Genomic DNA, 18590 nt, shown 5'->3' with positions numbered 1-18590 from the left:
CTCTGAGTCCCCAGTATGGCAGTTCAAGTACAGTTAAAACTGTGTGACTATTTATCTAAGAAAGTAATTTGAGTAAGTAAAGCTTTAATTTCAGAATCTGTTTTTGAGATTTCATATTTAGAAATCCTTCATTTTCAGTATGTGTACTCAAACATTTTTCAGGAGGAAGCCCATCATCAAATTAAGGGTTGAAGACTGGGTTTTAGAAACACCTTTCTCATTCCCTTTATGAATTTGGTGGGAGGGAAGTGAAGAAGAAAATGGAAATGGCTTTGCATGATATAAATAATAAATGATTAGATATGGGAGGATCTCTTCAGAGGATAGGAAGTGTATGTTCATTAACATACACGTAATACATATACATAACATGTAAGATAGTCTTATTTAGAAGAAAGAATCAAACTATCAACTTCAACACAGACGTAAATTGCACAGTAGTTGTACACAAATCAATTGATGAAACAGTGGTCTGTACATACAGCCATTATACAACTTTTTTTTTTTTAAATAGGAGTTTCACACACATTGTCTCAAAACATGACTGCCATCACTGTCCTGATGATACCCAAATTCTGTCACATCCACGGAGTGCTCTGTGAATGTGAGCATGCTGCTTTTATGTTGAAAACAGCTGAAACAGCTCGGCACTTTTAAGGTAAGCTAAAGAGACCATAACTGCTCGTGAGAGGACCGGGTCAATTACTGGTGAGCCTGACTGCTTTACCCTTGAGTTTAAGCATTTGGCACTGACAGCACCGAGCCACCTCTCTATGCAGAATACATGATCTGGATGTGCTTTCAGATCAAGGAGGAAAAGCACCGACAAAGGAACCCAAGGTCAGCTCGACTAAAGGCGGTAAAAAAAAGAGAGGAAGGACGAATAGACGGCGGCCTCCACCTGCCGCCATGAACCTCACGGGGCGAGGCGAGTCCAGAAACGCTCCGGGACGGGACCCGGGCCGCTTGGAGCCCTGACAGGGACGGCGGGAAGCGCGCAGAGCCCTGAGGAAACGGCCTGCCCCAACTTCCCGAGAGCCCCAACACGGCTGCGATCCGGAGAGCCCCTTCCTTACCCGTGAGGTTGAGAGCAGTCCTGGCCACACGAAACATGGTGCCGAGCACGGACCGACCGCGGCCGGCGGGTGCGGGTACCCTTGGAAAGCGATGAAAAACAAAATGGCCGCGCCGGAAGTCGCCAATGCGCTGCGCCGCCGAGTGACGCCCTCTGGGAAATGTAGTTCCGCCGAAGTACAGCGGAGCGGCGGGGGGAAGTGCCTTTTCGCTACGAGGGAGCCCTAGCGGGGAAAGCTCTGTAGCTGGGAGAGAGTCGGAGGCTCTCGCTCTCTAGTATATAAATCGAAGAATGCCTCTTTGCGCAACGCTAGAAAGCACGCCTCCAATGATGAGCCGGCGCACCGGTGACGAAAGGACTAAGAGCTTCCCCGCGGCACCTTTCTACGCAGTGTCAGGATGGCCGAGTGGTCTAAGGCGCCAGACTCAAGGCGTACCGCGCCTTCCCATGGCGGTTGGGTATTCTGGTCTCCGAATGGAGGCGTGGGTTCGAATCCCACTTCTGACACCTACTTTTTTTTTTTTTTTTCTTCTTTCGAACTGCACCAATCCCCATCCACATAATCTAAACAGATGAAAGATTTTGAGCGCAATAAGAAACCGCAGTGAGCTCCGCAGCGTTCTATATAATGTATGTTCGTATGTTCTCAGGCAGAGGCAAGCATGAGCGCTTGATATCTCTCAGCCCGTTACCACCGATCGAAGGCTTTACAAATGCATTTCCTTCACGCTTTTAACCACCCTTCAAATACACGGCATAGCGATAGACACGCGTTTGTAACAGCGGGGACGGCTCTGGGGAGCGACGGAGCTCCGCACAGCTTTGCTCCATATTTTTTTTTGGTTTCGGAGGGGCTCCCGGCACGAGGTTCGCCCGCAGCCGGGAAGCCCGAGCACACCGCAGCTCGCAGCGTTTAGAAGACCAGCCACGCGAGCACTCAACGACAAAAAACTGCAGCGCATTCCCCTTCCACAGCGCGCAGCGTAACGCCTATCCCCGCCTCATGGGAGCCCACCCCTCAACGCAACTCCGCCAATCCGGCTGCCCCGGCTTGCCTCCTCCTTATTGGCTGCCGCTCCAGAGCTGAGCGCAGAGCCTGCGAATAAAATGCCGGCAATGAGACGCGGGCTGGTGCTATAGCCAATAGGAAGCAGGTGGGTGGTGTTGCGACTCTGTGCCTCGGCCAGTCGGCGCGAGGTGGCGGTACGGGGCAGCGATGGCGGCGCTGTCGGTGTTGGCGCTGCTGCTGCTACTGGCCTGCGGCGGGCCGCGCGCTGCGGGGCAGAAGAGGAAGGAGGTGAGGCGGCGGTGCGCGGCCATCACGGCCTCAGCGGAGTGCCCGGAGCCGGGGGGGTGAGGCGGGAGCGGGGTTGATGCGGCGGAGCGCTCAGGCCCTGGGGAGCTGCTGGGCTGCACTACGTTTGGCTTCCTGGTGTTCATTTGGAACTTCCTGCGTTCCAGTTTCTGCCCGTTGTTCTATTGCTGCACTCCACCAAAAAGAGCCCGCTCTCATCGGTTTGATTCCCACACTTGAGATATTTTCACTGCTGAGGTCCCCTCTCAGCATTCTCTCCTCCAGGCGGAACAGCCCCAGATCTCTCAGCCTTTCCTCGGACAGTAGATGCTCCAGGCCCCTCTTCATCTTTGTGGCCCTCAGCTGGACTCTCTAGAAGTTCTTTGCCTTTTATGATCTGGACACAGAGCTCCAGATGTGGCCTCACCAGGGCAGAACAGGGAGAGAGGATCACCTCCCTTGTCCTGCTGGCTGCACTCCTTTTAGTGCATCCAGGATATCACTGGTTTTCTTGGCTGCTCTAGCACCCAGCTCCTTTTCTGCTCCTCCAGCAGGTCAGCCCCTAACCTGTACTGATGCATGCAGTTATTCCTCCCCAGGTGCAGAACCTATATTTGCCCTTGTTGAACCTCACCAGTTTTCTCTGTGCCCAACTCTCCGGTCTGTCCAGGTCCTGTTGAATGGCAGCACAGCCTTCTCTTGTGTCAAGGCAACAAACCTCACCATTAGCAGCATAGGAAGGTACTTTGGAGCTGGCAGCTTTTGTCAGTGTGTAAGCACTTGGTGTAAATTAACATCCTTATTAATGATGTGATTGTCAGAAGGCTCTGTGAGTGCCTTTGAGAGCTGAAAGCTGAATGAAGTATCACGTTGTGTAGCTTGTGTTCTTGTAGAATACAGTGCAGTATACAAATCTTCAAGTCAGTGCTGTGGGAGATTAGAGGAAAAAGCACCCACAGGAAAACCAACGCTCTTTCTCTGATTTTCTTTTCAGATGGTGTTATCAGAAAAAGTGAGCCAGCTGATGGAGTGGACGAGTAAGAGATCTGTGATACGAATGAATGGTGACAAGTTCCGCCGTCTTGTGAAGGCACCGCCCAGAAACTACTCGGTGATTGTGATGTTCACTGCTCTTCAGCCTCACAGACAATGTGTTGTGTGCAAGTATGGCCTTCATTCATCAACTGCAACTTGAAAGTCATCATGTGATTTGTAGGAGGTTAAATTTAAAAGAGTAACTCTCTCATGCACATAAAAGTACATGATACTAAAGTATGTCATATATTATTTTTGATATTCTATGGGAATACTTGTGTTATATTGAGGGAAAACAGAGTACTCGTTACTTATTTTGCTCCTCAAGTAATCCATGTTACTCAGAGAAAATGCTCGCAGTACTGAGTTTCTGCACAGAGAGAGGGTGAAACCTCAACTTTCCTGGCATGTGCTACTGAAGAAATGCTTGCAGGTTTACTTAATGGCCTTGCAGTCTAAAAGTTGCTATTAGTTAATAATATTGATTGATATTTTATTTATGCTGATAACTGGCTGGTCTTGACCAGCTTCTGTAAAAGTAACTTCTGTACCAAATTATTTCAAGTTAATCGGTGTTCCGTCCTTCTGATGCAGACAGGTGGACGCTTCTGTTCATTTCAGTGCCCCAAGGATTAGCAAATCAGGAGTTTCTGGGCTGCATTTCAAAAATTTCTTTGGAAATTATCATTGCTCCTGGTTATGGATGCAGTGACACTTGACCTATATCTTGGGCTTTTAAGTACAATGGTGCTAAATGCTTTGTTTTTTTTTTTTTTTTTTTAGGTTGTTAAATCTGGCCCTGTTTTTTTTTTTTTATTTTATTTTAACACGAGAAAATAAATGTAGGGGGTGGGTGGAGTGCTCCTTTCAGTAGGATAGAGAGCTACTGCTCTTGCAGCTGTTCAGTAATTTGTGTTGGGGCTGACACATGACACACCGCATCTCACTTTGTGTGTTTACAGGCAAGCTGATGAAGAATACCAGATTCTGGCAAACTCCTGGCGATATTCCAGTGCATTTACCAATAAGATTTTTTTTGCTATGGTAGATTTTGATGAAGGCTCAGATGTGTTTCAGATGGTAATGTTCTCTTTCTGTTCTATTTTTAACTTGTGTTTTGAAGAATGAGGGAAAAAATGTGTATAAAACGTATCACGATGATTAAAGACGTAGAATTACTGAGCTCAAAAGTTAAAAGCTACCATTCAGACAAGGAGTGAGATGACAAAATGAGGGCAGTAGTACTTAGCAGTTAGCATTAACAGCACTGAAAAATATGAAATTGGCACAAAGGATGTGCTAGCTTATCTGACTGTTGCTTCTGAGTCTGTCTCCTTTTTTATGGATTCTTCTACAGTATAGGAAGAGGCAAGACAGAAAACACTGAAGTCCTTAGGAATAGTTAAAAAAAGGAATAGTGGATTAGGTTTTCAATACTGATTGACTCCTACTCTTTTTTTTTTATTTTGCTGTTCTACTAAGTAACAAAATAAAAAGTATGTTTGAGAACTACAATTGTAAGCATACATGGAATGATAGAATTAATCATTCACTATAGGTTTCAAATGTTAATTTTTCTTCAAAGAAATGTTTATCTCACTATTTAAAACCTATGCAATTTAGGCAATGCTATTTCAGTAGATGAAAGCTTTTGGAAAGGGGGGATGGAAACTTTCAGTATTCTTGCTTTATTTTCTCGTAGTGTTTCATCAAAAGTTAATTCACTAAGCTATGACTTGTATAAATTATTGTACATATTCCTGTCCTGATGATTTCTTTCTAGATCGTGTTTATAGAGTAAATAGCTTCAAAAAACACTGTAATGCTCTGGAGAAAACAGTGTTGGGGAAAGATCTTAATTAGGAAAAGGTTCTTCAAAAATAGAAGAAGATGCTATAATGTCACCTTATAAACAAAAAGCTTTTATTTGTTGTAATGTCCTGTTAACTGAATGGAACCTCTGAAATGCTTACTGCACAGCTGAGTACTGACAAAGGAACATCAATTAATTCAGAAAGGAAGCTCAGATGTGTTTTTAAAAAAACAGCAATTTCCCCAACTATCCACAACAGCTGGCAGCAGAGAGCAGAAGTTATTTCTGACTGCTTAAGAGAGAAAACAGCTTGGCTTATGTGAAGGAAAGTGCAGAATTGTATTAATTACTGTCTTAGAAAAGGCAAGAAGTTGGTCTGTTTTTATCAGATACGGAAGCACAAGCTGCTGTATGTGGTGTACTCTGCTAAAGTAGTGTGAAACTTGTTCATTGAATACTCGTGCTGTCTAATCGACTTGGGGACTGTTGCACCACTGTTGCAGATGAACTGGAGGCATGTGTTGCTTAGTAGACCTCTGATGGCGTTGTGTTTTCTGTGGATTTTCTAAATACAGCTAAACATGAATTCTGCTCCAACCTTCATCAATTTCCCTGCCAAAGGGAAGCCCAAACGAGGTGACACGTATGAGCTCCAGGTGCGCGGCTTTGCAGCTGAGCAGCTTGCTCGATGGGTGGCTGACAGAACTGATGTCAATGTAAGTGTGCACAGGGAGGGACTTCATCCCTCACCTCCTCTGCAGCACTCCCTGTTGTGTTATTCTGGCTATGATATTTGTTAGTTGTGTTTGTTGATAAGTCTGATCTCAGATACTCTAAACAGTTATTGCCTGCATGATCTTCCATCCCTGAGAATGTTCTGAGCAAGGCTGGATGGTGCACTGAACAGCCTGGTCTAGTGGAAGATGTCTCTTCTGAGAGTTTCTGTTTGAGCACATAACCACATTTTTAAGGTTCCTTACCTAGTGATCTAGTATGTTGTCTGTAGCTATGTCTGACAAGACGGTAAAAATCATCTTTCTTCTTGTGTTTCTGAGGAAGGAAATTGTTTCAATTAGTAGGTAGAGTAGTAGGATGTAAAGGAGGAGGAAACTTTTCATACTTTTTAGGTCAAAGCTTCTTATAGAAACTTATGGGAGGTTTTTTTTTGGAGTTGGTATTTTTTTCTTCGAATATGTTGTGTTTTTTTAGGTGTAAGGATGTTAGATGTTATCTTGTTGAGAGAAAACAATGAAGTTATCTTCTGTGTGCAGATTCGTGTGATAAGGCCACCAAACTATGCTGGACCACTGATGTTAGGACTGCTGCTGGCTGTCATTGGTGGCCTTGTGTATTTACGTGGGAGCAATCTGGATTTTCTGTATAACAAAACTGGCTGGGCATTTGCTGCTTTGGTGAGTAACCATGATTCTTGTCTACCTGTTGTTGTGAGTTTTATTGCAATCAAAAATGTTTTAAAAGCTTTTGTTTGAACTTGCTGGATGACAATGAGGTACATTTAGCTTTTCAGTAGGCTGATAATAATTCATCTGTTTTTTCTTTTTTTTTTTTTTTAAACTCGGATGGTACTTAATTGGATGCTTTCCATACTAATAAAAGGCCTAGATTAAGGTGGCATTCCAAACTAGCACTTTTTGGTCTTAAATGAAAAGAAGTGGAGTGGAAAAAATTCTTAAGGAGTATTTTATTCTTTCCTTTTCAGTGTTTTGTATTAGCAATGACATCAGGTCAGATGTGGAACCATATTAGAGGGCCACCCTATGCTCATAAGAACCCCCATACAGGACAAGTGGTAAGCCTAATTTCTCTATTTATATTTCTGCCTTTCTATTCTACAGAATAATGTCTGTCCTAAAAGAGACAAGTCAGAATGCAGATTCTATTCTTGACCTCATTAGAAAGTTAGTGAGGCTAACTTGGTCTTTGAGCAAGGCAAGCTAGGGGATATTCAGTGCAGATATGGTCTGTCTTCTTTAAAATATCTGTGAAATTGGGGTTTTGTAGGTAAGCTGTTCGAATGGAAAGGGAACTCCATTCAGGGTTTAGGTTTAACTACAATTAATATTATGCTTTCCTTGGCTGAGAAGAAACTGCAAACCCTTACCTTGCTAATAAGCACTTGCAAAAAACTGATTTTAATCCAAAACAAAATGTTCTGCTGTGTAATTGGTATGTGATAATGGTTACCTAGAATTAAATCTTCATAGGAAAGATATTAATAGAATTTTTAGTTAGGCGATTCATTGATTCTAGAAGATTGATGTTGCTAGTTTATGGTATTTGAAGAATAATGGCAGTCATTGCCTAGGTTTTTTTCTACGTGTATTGGTTTCTGTTCACAGAAATAAGCTTTTTGGGAGCTAGAATAACTAATTCTTAATTGGACTAGAAATAGTAAGATTAATTTGCTATCTAGCAACATGCTCTGCTTCATGTTTGAAACAACTCAAAGTGTTTTCATGCAGCAAAGCATTAAATAGCCATCATACAGATGGCACTATGCAGAAAACAGGACATACTGGTTCAAAAGTGTTGCCTTGTTTTAATACCAAGAGAGTTCAAGGTCTTTTTGTGTGAGGAAACTTTGATTATTCTAGATATGAAAGAAAGCTAGGAAGATACTAAAATAATGCTTGAATTGCCTTTTGGTAACCCGATATGCTATCACCTTTGCTAACAAGTTATTTGGGATAGAGACTTCCCCCATGCTACTGTAAGCATTTATTTCATATTTCCTACTTTTCTTTACCTCCTCCCTACTAAAGAGTAAAGGGCTGTGTGTATATATTTAAGAAGTTGAATGTTTTGGAGGAAGGGTTTAACTATTCCTGTTTGTTTTCATGTTTGCTTTTCAGCATTTAATTACCTGTGATACTTCCTCCTTTTCTCTCCCATTCATATTTTATCTCTAGTGATGAAGAGAGATGATAGTTCTTAAGTAGCTAACAGAAAAATAGAGGTGTGTGTTGAATCTAATATATTAAAGTGCTATTGTTGAGCCTGGCAATTTCATACTTAACCTCATCTTCCGTATCTCATGCACCTATCTATTGACTTCCATGAATTTCAAACTTTCTGTTGACTCATACAGTTGGTAGATTTCTAATGAAAACAACAAATGAACAAATGAAACCAAGAGAAGATTCCTGTCTGAGCCAACTGAAGTTCTAAGTCAACAGAAGTCTCATCTATGAAATGTTTTCTTCAAAGTATTTCTGCTTCTTGTTTTGTAACACTATTTCTGTTTACCACATTCCTCACCCTTTTTTTGATCTGAATAAGAAGACTGAAGAATAAAGCTTCAAGGGTGATGTTAGTGGTGGTATTTTTTCTCTGATGGCATGAAAAAGATTTAAAATGCTCAGCACTGGAACCAAGTGAGTAGTGTTCACACACTGTCCCAAAGATGAGCACAATGTCCCTAGCATAAGGATCCAAGTCAGGGTTTGGGTCAGACTTGAAAGCCAGTGGGTGCAGAGGGAATGTAACTGTCCAAACAGGGAATCTGGGTGTTGAAGGTCATAGCAGCTCTTGCATTATTATAATCTGAACAGTACTTTGGGCTGATTGCACGTGAGAGTACAGGAAATATTTCTGATGCCCAATTCATGTTAGATAGATGAAATTGTTGATGCTAGAACTTCTTTTGTCTCGTGAAGGAGACATTGCAAAATGCAATTCCAAGCTCCATAGCTGTTTCAAAGTTGACTCCAGTCTTTCTAAAATTCAATTGCTCTTTGTCTCTTACAGAGCTATATCCATGGAAGCAGCCAAGCCCAGTTTGTTGCAGAAACACACATTGTTCTTCTGTTCAGTATCCTTACTGAGACGCATGTTGTTGGGGACAATTCTTCTGTTAGCTTATGCTGCTGCCTCTTCTACAAGTGTGTTTTGTCATGGTTCCTATCTGTCTGCTAATGCTGGTGCAGAAGCTTGTAGAGACTGCTGACAACTACAGGTTTCTCATGACAGTCATCTTTGAGTAGAAAAATGTTTAATGCTGTCTCACCACCTTCTTCCCTTCTCAGTGACCAAACTGGATGGGTTCTTGTGGAATCATAAGGCCCTTCAGGATAGCCCCTTCTCCTTTACATGTTTTGTCTTTTCAGTCCCACTTAATTCTCTCTTTAGCTTTGAATTATTTCCTCTATTACTGATGGTTTTTCTTTTATTTCTTGGCTTACCTTCTTTGCCTTTAACCTTAGCTCTCATTCATGCTAACAAGTCAGGATTTTTTCATGCTGGTATTAAGCCATCAAGAGAGGTAAGCAGAATCTTGCTGGTTTGAGTTTTTTCTTTTCTCATTTGTATAAAGATGTTTCTTTAGAGTGTGCATTGTCCTTTCTGCTCATACATGCACGTGGTTATCTGTTATCTGTGACTTGAGTCTTCCTGAATCAAGCTCTTCTTGTCTTGTCACTTGTACCAGCCTGTGCCTTATTTTATTTTTACTAGGGAATAAATCTTATTTAATACTGTATTTCCCTTGCAGTTTGTCTACATTTTTATGGTACACAGATCTACTTAGCAGCATGCTTACCACGGGCACGAGTGAGTTTCTCTCTTAAACTGTATGATTCAAAACTATTTTATAAGTACCTGTCCTCTTCAGTACTCTGTAGTGGCTAACAAGCTTCTGTTGTAACATGAGGTTCTTAGTAATCTAGTGGCTTCATCTTTCTCACTTTTCTCTTAAATCTATTCAAAATCCCAATTTCACCAAGAGAGACATCTGTTGTTTTTTTTTCTTTTTGTAATTCACTGACATAAAGTGAACAATATTTAAATATGCTGTTAGGGGTTCAAAAAGCTTTCAACTCTGTGTATTCCATATCAAATACTTATTTAATACTGAATAATTCAATTTAGTAAGAGACTTTGAATCTTTTTCTTGTTACTGTTGTACTTCTGATGCATTCAGTTGAATGTAATGTAATTTTTTATTGATGCCTGTTTGCATTAATACTGTCTGTAACATTGTGGAGCAGATTTGCCATTTTGCTAAAGACATTTAAAACAGCAGAAGTTAGCAAGGTTCCTGTCATGTGAAGTTAATTGCTTTTCTCTTGGTTGTTTTGCTGAGTACAGACTGTGTCTGAATCTGAAAGATGTCATCTCCTTCAGCCCCTGTTGGCATCAATAAGTAGTTCTCATTTCAGGAGAAGAATTGAGGCTGAAACTTCTCTAGTTTTACTGTTTTGTTGTTTGTTATTTTTTTTTCTTTAACGATTCTTTCTTGGCAAATGCCAGGTCCTTTTTTTTGTCTGTGCTGCCTTAATTTTAGATAATTTTAATGATTTCTTTTAACTGAAGCTTTAGAAAAGACTCAAGTCTTGCTATTAGAAAGTTACCATGTTAGATCAAAGTACTCATTTTATTAATTCTGTTAGTTAAAATGTAGTTTGTACATTCCTTTTGGGAATGGAGTAAAACAATAGTAGCAGTGGACTTACTTCCCAGAAGGAAGAAGTCCTCTTTCATTACAGGCTGAGACAGTGAGAGCATAATCTTAAACTTTGCTTTGAGACCTACTATATATTCTGGTTTATGCTTCAAACTTTGTATTTATTTTCTCTTGGATTTTGATGATTATGAGCAACTTCGGTTTGCTTTTTTTAGCCTTAGATTTGTTGATTAGACCAGGAAGCCTGTGATTTTTCAAACTTGCAAAATTAGGAATGCAAGTACTGTATTAAGTCCAGTGTATTTTGTTGATTTAGCCTTAAACAGTGTCCACAGATGGTGGTGTTACTTTAGGAATGGTTCTCCTCCATGAAGCTGCTACTTCTGACATGGATGTGGGGAAGAGAAAGAGTAAGTACTAATATTTTTCTCTCCATTTAGAGGAGTCACATTATATAAAAATCAGGGTATTTAACAGAAATGCTTTTATGCTGTTTTTTTAAAATTGTGAATATTGGTCAATTTTAGTTTTTATTATTTTCTGTTAGTTACAGACAAATGAAGATATCCAGGGTTTCTATGGACTTTTCAGTGTTACAGTCGGTTGCATAATAGTGGTAAAATAAGTTTCTATTTCACAATTGGTTATTTTCTTCAAGGAAGAATTAAAGAAGGGTAAAAAATGACTCAAACTTTAGCGTTACGATAATTAAAGAATAAGAGTAGAGTATTTGTGGTGGTCTAATATAATACTGGGGTGATCTGTTAAAATAAAAACAAGTCAACTTAAGTTGCTTGCTATAAAAAAAAAAAGAAAAAACAACCTCCAAGAAATGATCATGTAACAAAGTACTCTTGAATACATCAGACAATAACTTGTTATGTATTTCATTATTTTGTGTGTCCAGGAAAGACAGCTCCAGTTTTCTTCTCTGCCCCCTTTTATGGCCATGTTAATCTCATTTTTTTTGTCTATGCTTCAGTTAAGAAAAAATAAACTGTACATTAGGTTCTTTGTGTCTTGTGTATTATTTGAGTCACAGTGTTTGGATCTGCCTTTTTTTCTCCTCCACTGCTGTTAATGAGGGATATTTCAGGATAAAGTGCATGCAGGTCCCATGCTAGTCCTAGTTGAGATACTCAAGAACTGTTTTTGATGTGTACCAATTGCTCTCGTGGGTCACAACAGCAGCAAAACCAACAAGAGCAGTTTCAGTTTTTGGATATTACTAGTACATGTGGACCTCTGGTGGGGATGAAGTGAAACAGAATTCTTACTTTTGGACTGCATGCTTACTTGTGTCCTTGCCGTGACAGGGAAGGGTGCTATTGTATGCTTTCCACCTTTCAGTCATTTCAGCAGCTTTGGGATGTGCTTAGCAAAGAGCAAGATAGGCAGATATAAAGATGCTTTGGGCCACTTTATTAGTAAGTGAGAGAAGGAGCTTATCTCAGTGATATAAAACGAGCTTAAAGCATTTGAAAGAAAACTGATGTCAGTATAGCTCTTCTAAGTGACTGTAATAGAGGTTTAATCTGACCAAACTTGTAAATATTGCAGAATATTTCTGTCAACTGTGGTATTTTTGGAGAGAGCTGTCACATAACTATAGTCTTGTTCTGCATCTCTTGCAGTCATGTGCATTGCTGGTATTGGCTTGGTGGTGTTCTTTTTCAGTTGGCTGCTATCTGTCTTCAGGTCAAAATACCATGGATATCCATACAGGTACTGCTTTTCTGCTGCTTCAGTCACTGTTTTCGTGTGCATTGTGGTACAGCTGCATCACCAGAGGTGGTATGGAGAAAGTGGAATAAATACAAATGAAGGCGTTGGGGATGGTAACAGAAATTTTACTTGAACTGTGTACTTATGAATGATCTGTTCCTGTGGATTGGTATTTGCTTGTCTCTTGATGTTAATATAAAACAGAATGGAGAAAGAAGCTAAATATTTTTTTCTCTCTCCTGAAATCTAATTTGGTGAGAAATATTCTTTTAAATTAAATGCTGCTCTTGCTGCTACTCAGAGCAGCAATGTTGGCTAATAGTGCAGAAATACAGCATTTGGTGGATACCACTCTTTTTCTGGCCAAAGCACAGATTATGCTGCGTTCCTTTTTATGCTGTTATGTATTTATAAAATATTTCTCATGTTGGTATCTCAGCCAACTTATATTGAAATAAGTGCATCTTTACTACATTCCCTCAGTACTCATACATTCTGATCATTAGTTCTAATTGTTGAGAATAGGGAATGTGACTGATTATTTAAAGCTGCAAATATTTTAGGATTGCTTCTATTAAGAGTCTAGCACTCTTTGTTGAGTGGTTAATTTACTTTTTTGTATTGGTGGACATAGGTGTCTTGTTTCATGTATTTTGAAGGAATAAATACATATTGAGGGGCCAGCTTCTAACCATCTTGGCCCCTTTGATGTTTTTAATGTGTTTAGAAAGCTAATCCTGATTTGCATTGGCAAATATATGGTGTTCTCTCTGTGAGAAGCCATAATGATGGGCTACTATGTCTGTTAACAGAGAGAGAGCATCAGTGGCTTCCTAGAATTCTGTAGTACATGTGGACACTGGAGGTTAATTTTTTCAAGATTTCTGTTAATTTATAACTGCCACCAATCACTCCTTACACAAACAGTTCATTAGGCTCACTATGATTAAGAGTAATATTTCTGGCTCCCAATCTGTAGCACCATGCCACTGACAGCTCCTCACTCAGCTTTTTCACAAATTGTGAAGATATCTGCCTTATTTATCCTGCTTAAAAGTTTGCGGTGATGGTCATGACCTGAGGTGGTGGGGGTATGCCTTTGTCTTCAGCAGGAGGCTGGAGTTACGGGATAGAATGCAAAAGGAGTGCCTCATCTGGATTAGATTTAAACAGTGAGGTGGAGGCTAGTTGTTAAAATCAGAATCATCCTCACTATCTGTTGGCAGTATTTGTTCAGTGATCTTGCTTTCTGAGACTGGGATTGTTTTTTGCTGTACTAAAGACAGAGGTCTGAAGATAACCTTGAATTTCTGAAATTATTGGCTCTTATCACTGAAATTCAAGAGCAGCTGCTGCTCTAACTCACTGTGAAATGTCTTGTGCTTCTTGCTAGTTCTTAGTGAAGCACATACAGTCACACTGTGAGAAGTTAGCCAGTGCTTTGCTGCTCCTGAAATTCTGCTCAAAAAGCCTCTTGTACTTTTCAGTATTCTTCCACCAACTCCTCAGAAATATCCATAACCCGTGAATTACAGAATCCTGCTAACCCAGGCTGGGTAACCCTTTAGGTCATGGCAGTAGTCAGTTCTTTCATTTTTGTAAATGTCTCTATAGTAAAATGTGATACTCACAAATACTTTCCTAACACCGAAAGAGACCTGAATTTCTTGTTGAATAACTGATTGCCTTTCATTCTGTTCTTTGCAGTGATCTAACGTGCTTCTGCCAAGTTTGGAGCAAGTGTGATATTGCTGCTCTGGCTTGGCTTGAAGGGTACTAGAAGTCTTACTTTTAAGTAACTTTCTCCACAGCTACTTACCCCTTAGCTTTTCATTCTGATTTTCTGAGAATATGTGGAAAGCCAAACAGGCAGTTGCAGGCCTTTACTTCTTATAAAATTAATGAATGTTTGCTTTTCTCTTTTTTCTTGCAGTTTCCTAATGAGTTAAAGGATTCCAGAATCTGTAACACCAGGAAGGTGGTGACTATGAAACTGCGTAATAGAATGGAAGAACTAAATATGTGTGGTTCATGCTACCTCTCTTTACACTGAATGAGATAGTTAAACACTGAACCAAAGATGACATGCAGTGCCTTAAATATAACAAGCAATGTACATTGAAGGACAGAGTATTAAGGTGCAACTCCTCTCACAAGCTTTACATCTTCTGATGCAACTTCAATGAAAGGCAAAACTTTGCATTTAGAACTACTATGTTTCCTTAGACTAACAGAAATGGTACTTTGAATTCTATTGGATAATCTCTTTTGCATGTCTTTTTCCCCCCAGATAGTTTTTGCTCATCCTTGTAGGTGACAGTAGCTTCTCTGTTGTGCCTTTGCATGGTTGAGGAAGCTTCATGTACCTGCATATCACTTACTTCAGTCTGTGATCCTTGGAGCATACTGCAGATTCCATTTCAGGATGTGCATACCCTAAAGGTGTGTGTCTATTTTGAGAAGAGCATTTAGCTACAGTATGATGCAAGAGACTGCTTCACAGATGAAGGAAGACTTTATAACGAGTTGTAATGGCTCAAATGGTAAAATTTCAGTCAACATTGTACAGTGACCTACTAATGAATTTTATACTTGATATTCAGGACTGAAAAAAATAATAAAAACCTTATTGTATTACTACTTCTACCTAGTAAATAGGCAAAATTTATGGTAAACTTTGCTGCCCATAACTTGATTGAAGTCCCTGTTTATTATAGTGCAACTCAATCAATTGTTAAAAACTTTGTCAAATAATGAAACTATATCAGTTAATTTGTAAGTATTGGTTCACTAAAAAGCATTATCTCAGTGATCAACACTTCTCTTCCAAAAAGTACAAATCCTGGAAAGGTAATTACAGGGGTAACTAATCTGTTGCATGAATTACAAGTTGCTAAGTGGCCTTAAAGTTACTGCTTGGCATCTGCTGTCAGATTGCTGGTCACAATCTAAGTTCTCACATTCACTGCTTTTGCTTTCTCCAAATTATTTTCAGCCTTATGTCCTTGGAAGGATATGGGAGTGGGCTGAGATATCTAAACCCAGATGTTGTTTCTCTAGGAAAGCTTCCTTAGCCTTATAATTAAATGGATGTGCTTTTTGCTCTTTTATCTCACAAAGATGCTTTTCCTTAAGGATTTTCTAGTTGAAGACCTTGTGCCTCAGCCCACGCTGTTTTGTAATTCAGCATCTGCACTACAGGAAATGTTTGTGGCCTAATTCAGCGGTACTGCCTTCTGTAGATTATGATGGCCTTGGCGGTTAATAGTCAGAGGAAAATATGAGACTGGCTTCTCCTTCTGCCTGTCTCTAAGGGTTGCAGGATGTGGCTACTTTGGATTTAAGCTCAAAAAGAGTTTATCATTCAGAGTAGAATGTTGTTATTATGCAATTTTGCTACATTAACACATCTCAAGTGCCTTACCTTTTCTAATTTAGTTGTTTGACATTTCAACTTGTTGGTGAGATGCATTTTTAAAAAAAAAACAACATACAGAATGAGAAGTTTTAGTGGATTGGATAAGTTGTGTGGCTGGATTTTAAACAACTTTCAATAAATGTTTTTTAATCCACACTCCTGTGTCTCTCAAACTTTCAGACTGAAAGAAGATATAACAAAATTGCTTCAATGTGTTAATAAGTGTATATAGTAAAAACCTGAGCATGGCTGAGTAGATGGGATTAATAGTGTATGTATGTTTATGCAGGAAATCACAACCTGAAGCATCATTGCTGGAGGTCCTGTCATGTAGCCAACTAACAGCACAAGGGCTGCATGTTTTTCACTTGTACTTCAGGAAAGCTGTCAAAGACAAGACTTGGCTTCCTGGGGTCTTTGGCAGATGGTGTTCCTGAAAGTGGAGTCCAGTGAGCACTACAGTTACAGACTTGAGAAAGTTGGTATTTTAAGAAGGCTTCCAGCAACGTTTGAGATTGGTTGTGCTTCAGTTGTTAACGATGCAACAAAAGTGATACACAATCTTGTTCTGAAATAATGTTTTCTATTGAAGCTTTCAGATTTTTTAAATGTTGTGTTTATTGTATTCTGTCCCTTTCAAAAGCATTTAATCTTATGGGCCAACTTTAAACAGTTGTGCGTTGTGTTGATGGTGGGGACATCTTGGCCTTGCATTTAAGGTGATATACTTTTCTCTTTCCATGTTAGCACATGGAATTAAAATAATGCTTGTTGTCTTCCCCTCCCCCCCAGAGAGCTTTTCTGCTCTTTAGGCAGAAAATAAAGCACGTGGAGGAAGGGTGAAGTGTGATCATTGAGTAGAAGACTCAATGTGCTTCCACAGACCTGTAGCAGATCTAGCATATAGTTCCAGAAAAAAAACTTATTTGGCTTGTAGAGCAGTTGAGGTAATAGTTAGCTATATGCATCTCTGACTGGTTAGCATAATGCATTGATTCAGATACCTTCTGTCTTCTCCAGGGTGAACGAGCCCAGCTCCCTCTGCCTTTCCCTGTAACAGATGCTCCTGTCCATGTCTCCATTTCTTACTATCCTTATCTCCTGACAAACAAAGAATGAGGTTTCATAGCAAATTATCTGCTCTACTTAAAAGCTCAGATCTTGACCATTCCTATAACATGAATTTAAACAGTGTTGTCTTGTTCTGGTTGAACTGTACTACTTAAAAATAGTAGTACTTTAACTGTACTACTGCAGAATGATCTGAAAAAACGTATACATACTTGATATTTCTAGGTCAGGAGCACATACACTTATTAAAATAATTGTCAATTGATAAGTATACATGTCTTTAGCCATGTTTTTTTTAAAGTAGGCTAATATCTACTAAAGAAAACTAATTACTGCCCTTATGACAGAAATCAGACAATGATAAGATTCAACTGTAGTCTCTGATTTCTTTTACTAACTGGCTCTGAATCTTTATTCTTTCAAGTATATTGGATCAGCAGTGCCTATTAGAGCCTTGGGGGAGGTGCTCCTGTGTTGAAGGTGAGCTTGACTGTAGGTATGCTGGATGTGCAGAATGTTTTTCTAGAGGTGCACACAATATCTATCCATATGTGGATTTTGGTGAGCTCTTGCAACTTGCATTTTGACAATTTGATGATAGGGTCATGTTTTGTCTTCTGGAGTAATTGTTGGGAGATTTGTTGCTTTATGTTGCCATTTCCTCACAGTGTGATTTCTTTCTAATGTGTCTTCGGTTATAAGCTGTGAATTCAAGACAAATTTATTTTTAAAAATACCTCTTGCATTTCCCAAGAACATAGAAATACTACTTTATCTTTTACTTCATAGTTCTAATGTAGACTGCCATAAAGCAGACTCAATCCCTTGAAAATAAACGTTTTGTCTTTCTATAATCACTCAATTGAAGTACTAATGCAGAAATAAGAATAGGTGGTGCTTTCACTTTAATATACCTATTGGGTGGCAACAGATTAAGATGGCTTATTGTGTTTATTAATGGAATTTGTTGCAGTCAGAATTACTGATTTATTTCTCTTAACACCTAGATAAAAGCAAGTGATGGTTTGGTCTTTTAGAACTGCAGCTTTGATTGTGAGATAGAATCTAGGAACAAAAGCTATTAAATCAGTTTTTGGCTAGTAATAAAATCAAATAAATGCAGGGTGCAGTTCTTGGCTAAAAAGCTAAGTTTTAAAGCAAATTCTAGACTTGTTTGTAGAATTTATCTGAGATATGTAGGCATGCATGTTCTGAAGAAACAAATAGCATTTCCAAACATTGCAGTTGCCTTTTAGAATGAAATCCGTGCTAAGGAGATGTTATACTTCAATTGACAAGGCTTTCACTTAAAGTTTCTTTCCTCATTTTGCACATTGTTAGGAACCTAGGTGAGCGGGTACCTTTTATATTTCTGTAGGAAGAAAACCTTAAATTTCAAGGCTGGTTATATTTTAAGAAGTGACTAATTGTCATCTGTTTTCCAATTCTGCCCCATGCTGGACTTGGTGTTGGTGACCCATTCTTCTCTTTTGGCCACCTGGAGAGATAGAAGTGCTCCAGGCACTGCAGGTTGGCAGCATTCTCATGGGAGTGCATCACTTCTTCCCCTCTGAGCAGCAGTCTGTCCTGGTCCTCTGTTCATATGGATTTTAACATCTGATGGGAATGTGGGGGCTGCTGGTAGAAGCAGGGAAAGTCATCTTGGTGTACCTAGATCTTATGTGATGTTGCCAGCAAGGAGTGATCACTGGGCTTCTTTACCTGAAGAACTGTTTA

At 39.7% G+C, this 18590-nt stretch overlaps 2 protein-coding genes and 1 non-coding gene across 3 annotated transcripts in view; 2 read left to right on the top strand and 1 right to left on the bottom strand.

The window, feature by feature from the left end:
• The window catches only part of LOC723981 (cytochrome c oxidase subunit VIIb precursor), a 2940-nt gene extending 1735 nt beyond the window's left edge, over positions 1 to 1205 (bottom strand). Inside the window, exon 1 of the mRNA XM_003208420.4 lies at positions 1077 to 1205. Within this exon, the coding sequence (XP_003208468.1) occupies positions 1077 to 1113 (37 nt within the window). The 5' untranslated portion in view covers positions 1114 to 1205. The remainder of the gene's footprint in view (positions 1 to 1076) is intronic.
• A 262-nt stretch (positions 1206 to 1467) lies between these two features.
• Positions 1468 to 1582, top strand: TRNAL-CAA. The gene is made up of 2 exons: positions 1468 to 1505; positions 1537 to 1582. It is a non-coding gene; the product is annotated as a tRNA-Leu (tRNA).
• Positions 1583 to 2237: 655 nt separating this feature from the next.
• MAGT1 (magnesium transporter 1) lies at positions 2238 to 15938 on the top strand. Its single transcript, XM_010715362.3, has 10 exons — positions 2238 to 2372; positions 3364 to 3533; positions 4367 to 4484; positions 5793 to 5933; positions 6489 to 6629; positions 6938 to 7027; positions 8986 to 9049; positions 10975 to 11049; positions 12274 to 12364; positions 14298 to 15938. Exons 1-10 carry the CDS (start codon positions 2292 to 2294, stop codon positions 14311 to 14313), a joined length of 987 nt encoding a protein of 328 aa, XP_010713664.1. The 5' UTR covers positions 2238 to 2291; the 3' UTR covers positions 14314 to 15938.
• The last annotated feature ends 2652 nt before the right edge of the window (positions 15939 to 18590 follow it).

This window comes from Meleagris gallopavo, chromosome 9, assembly GCF_000146605.3.
Source record: "Meleagris gallopavo isolate NT-WF06-2002-E0010 breed Aviagen turkey brand Nicholas breeding stock chromosome 9, Turkey_5.1, whole genome shotgun sequence".
In the NCBI taxonomy this organism is placed as follows: Eukaryota; Metazoa; Chordata; class Aves; order Galliformes; family Phasianidae; genus Meleagris; species Meleagris gallopavo.
This window is presented reverse-complemented; position numbering and strand designations above follow the sequence as displayed.

Bases quoted from the DNA above. Each gene is read 5' to 3' on its own strand.
- MAGT1 (XM_010715362.3), top strand. From the start codon at position 2,292: ATGGCGGCGCTGTCGGTGTTGGCGCTGCTGCTGCTACTGGCCTGCGGC. The intron at 5,934-6,488 runs GTAAGTGTGCAC...TTCTGTGTGCAG, and splicing joins CTGACAGAACTGATGTCAAT to ATTCGTGTGATAAGGCCACC. The intron at 6,630-6,937 runs GTGAGTAACCAT...TTTCCTTTTCAG, and splicing joins GCTGGGCATTTGCTGCTTTG to TGTTTTGTATTAGCAATGAC.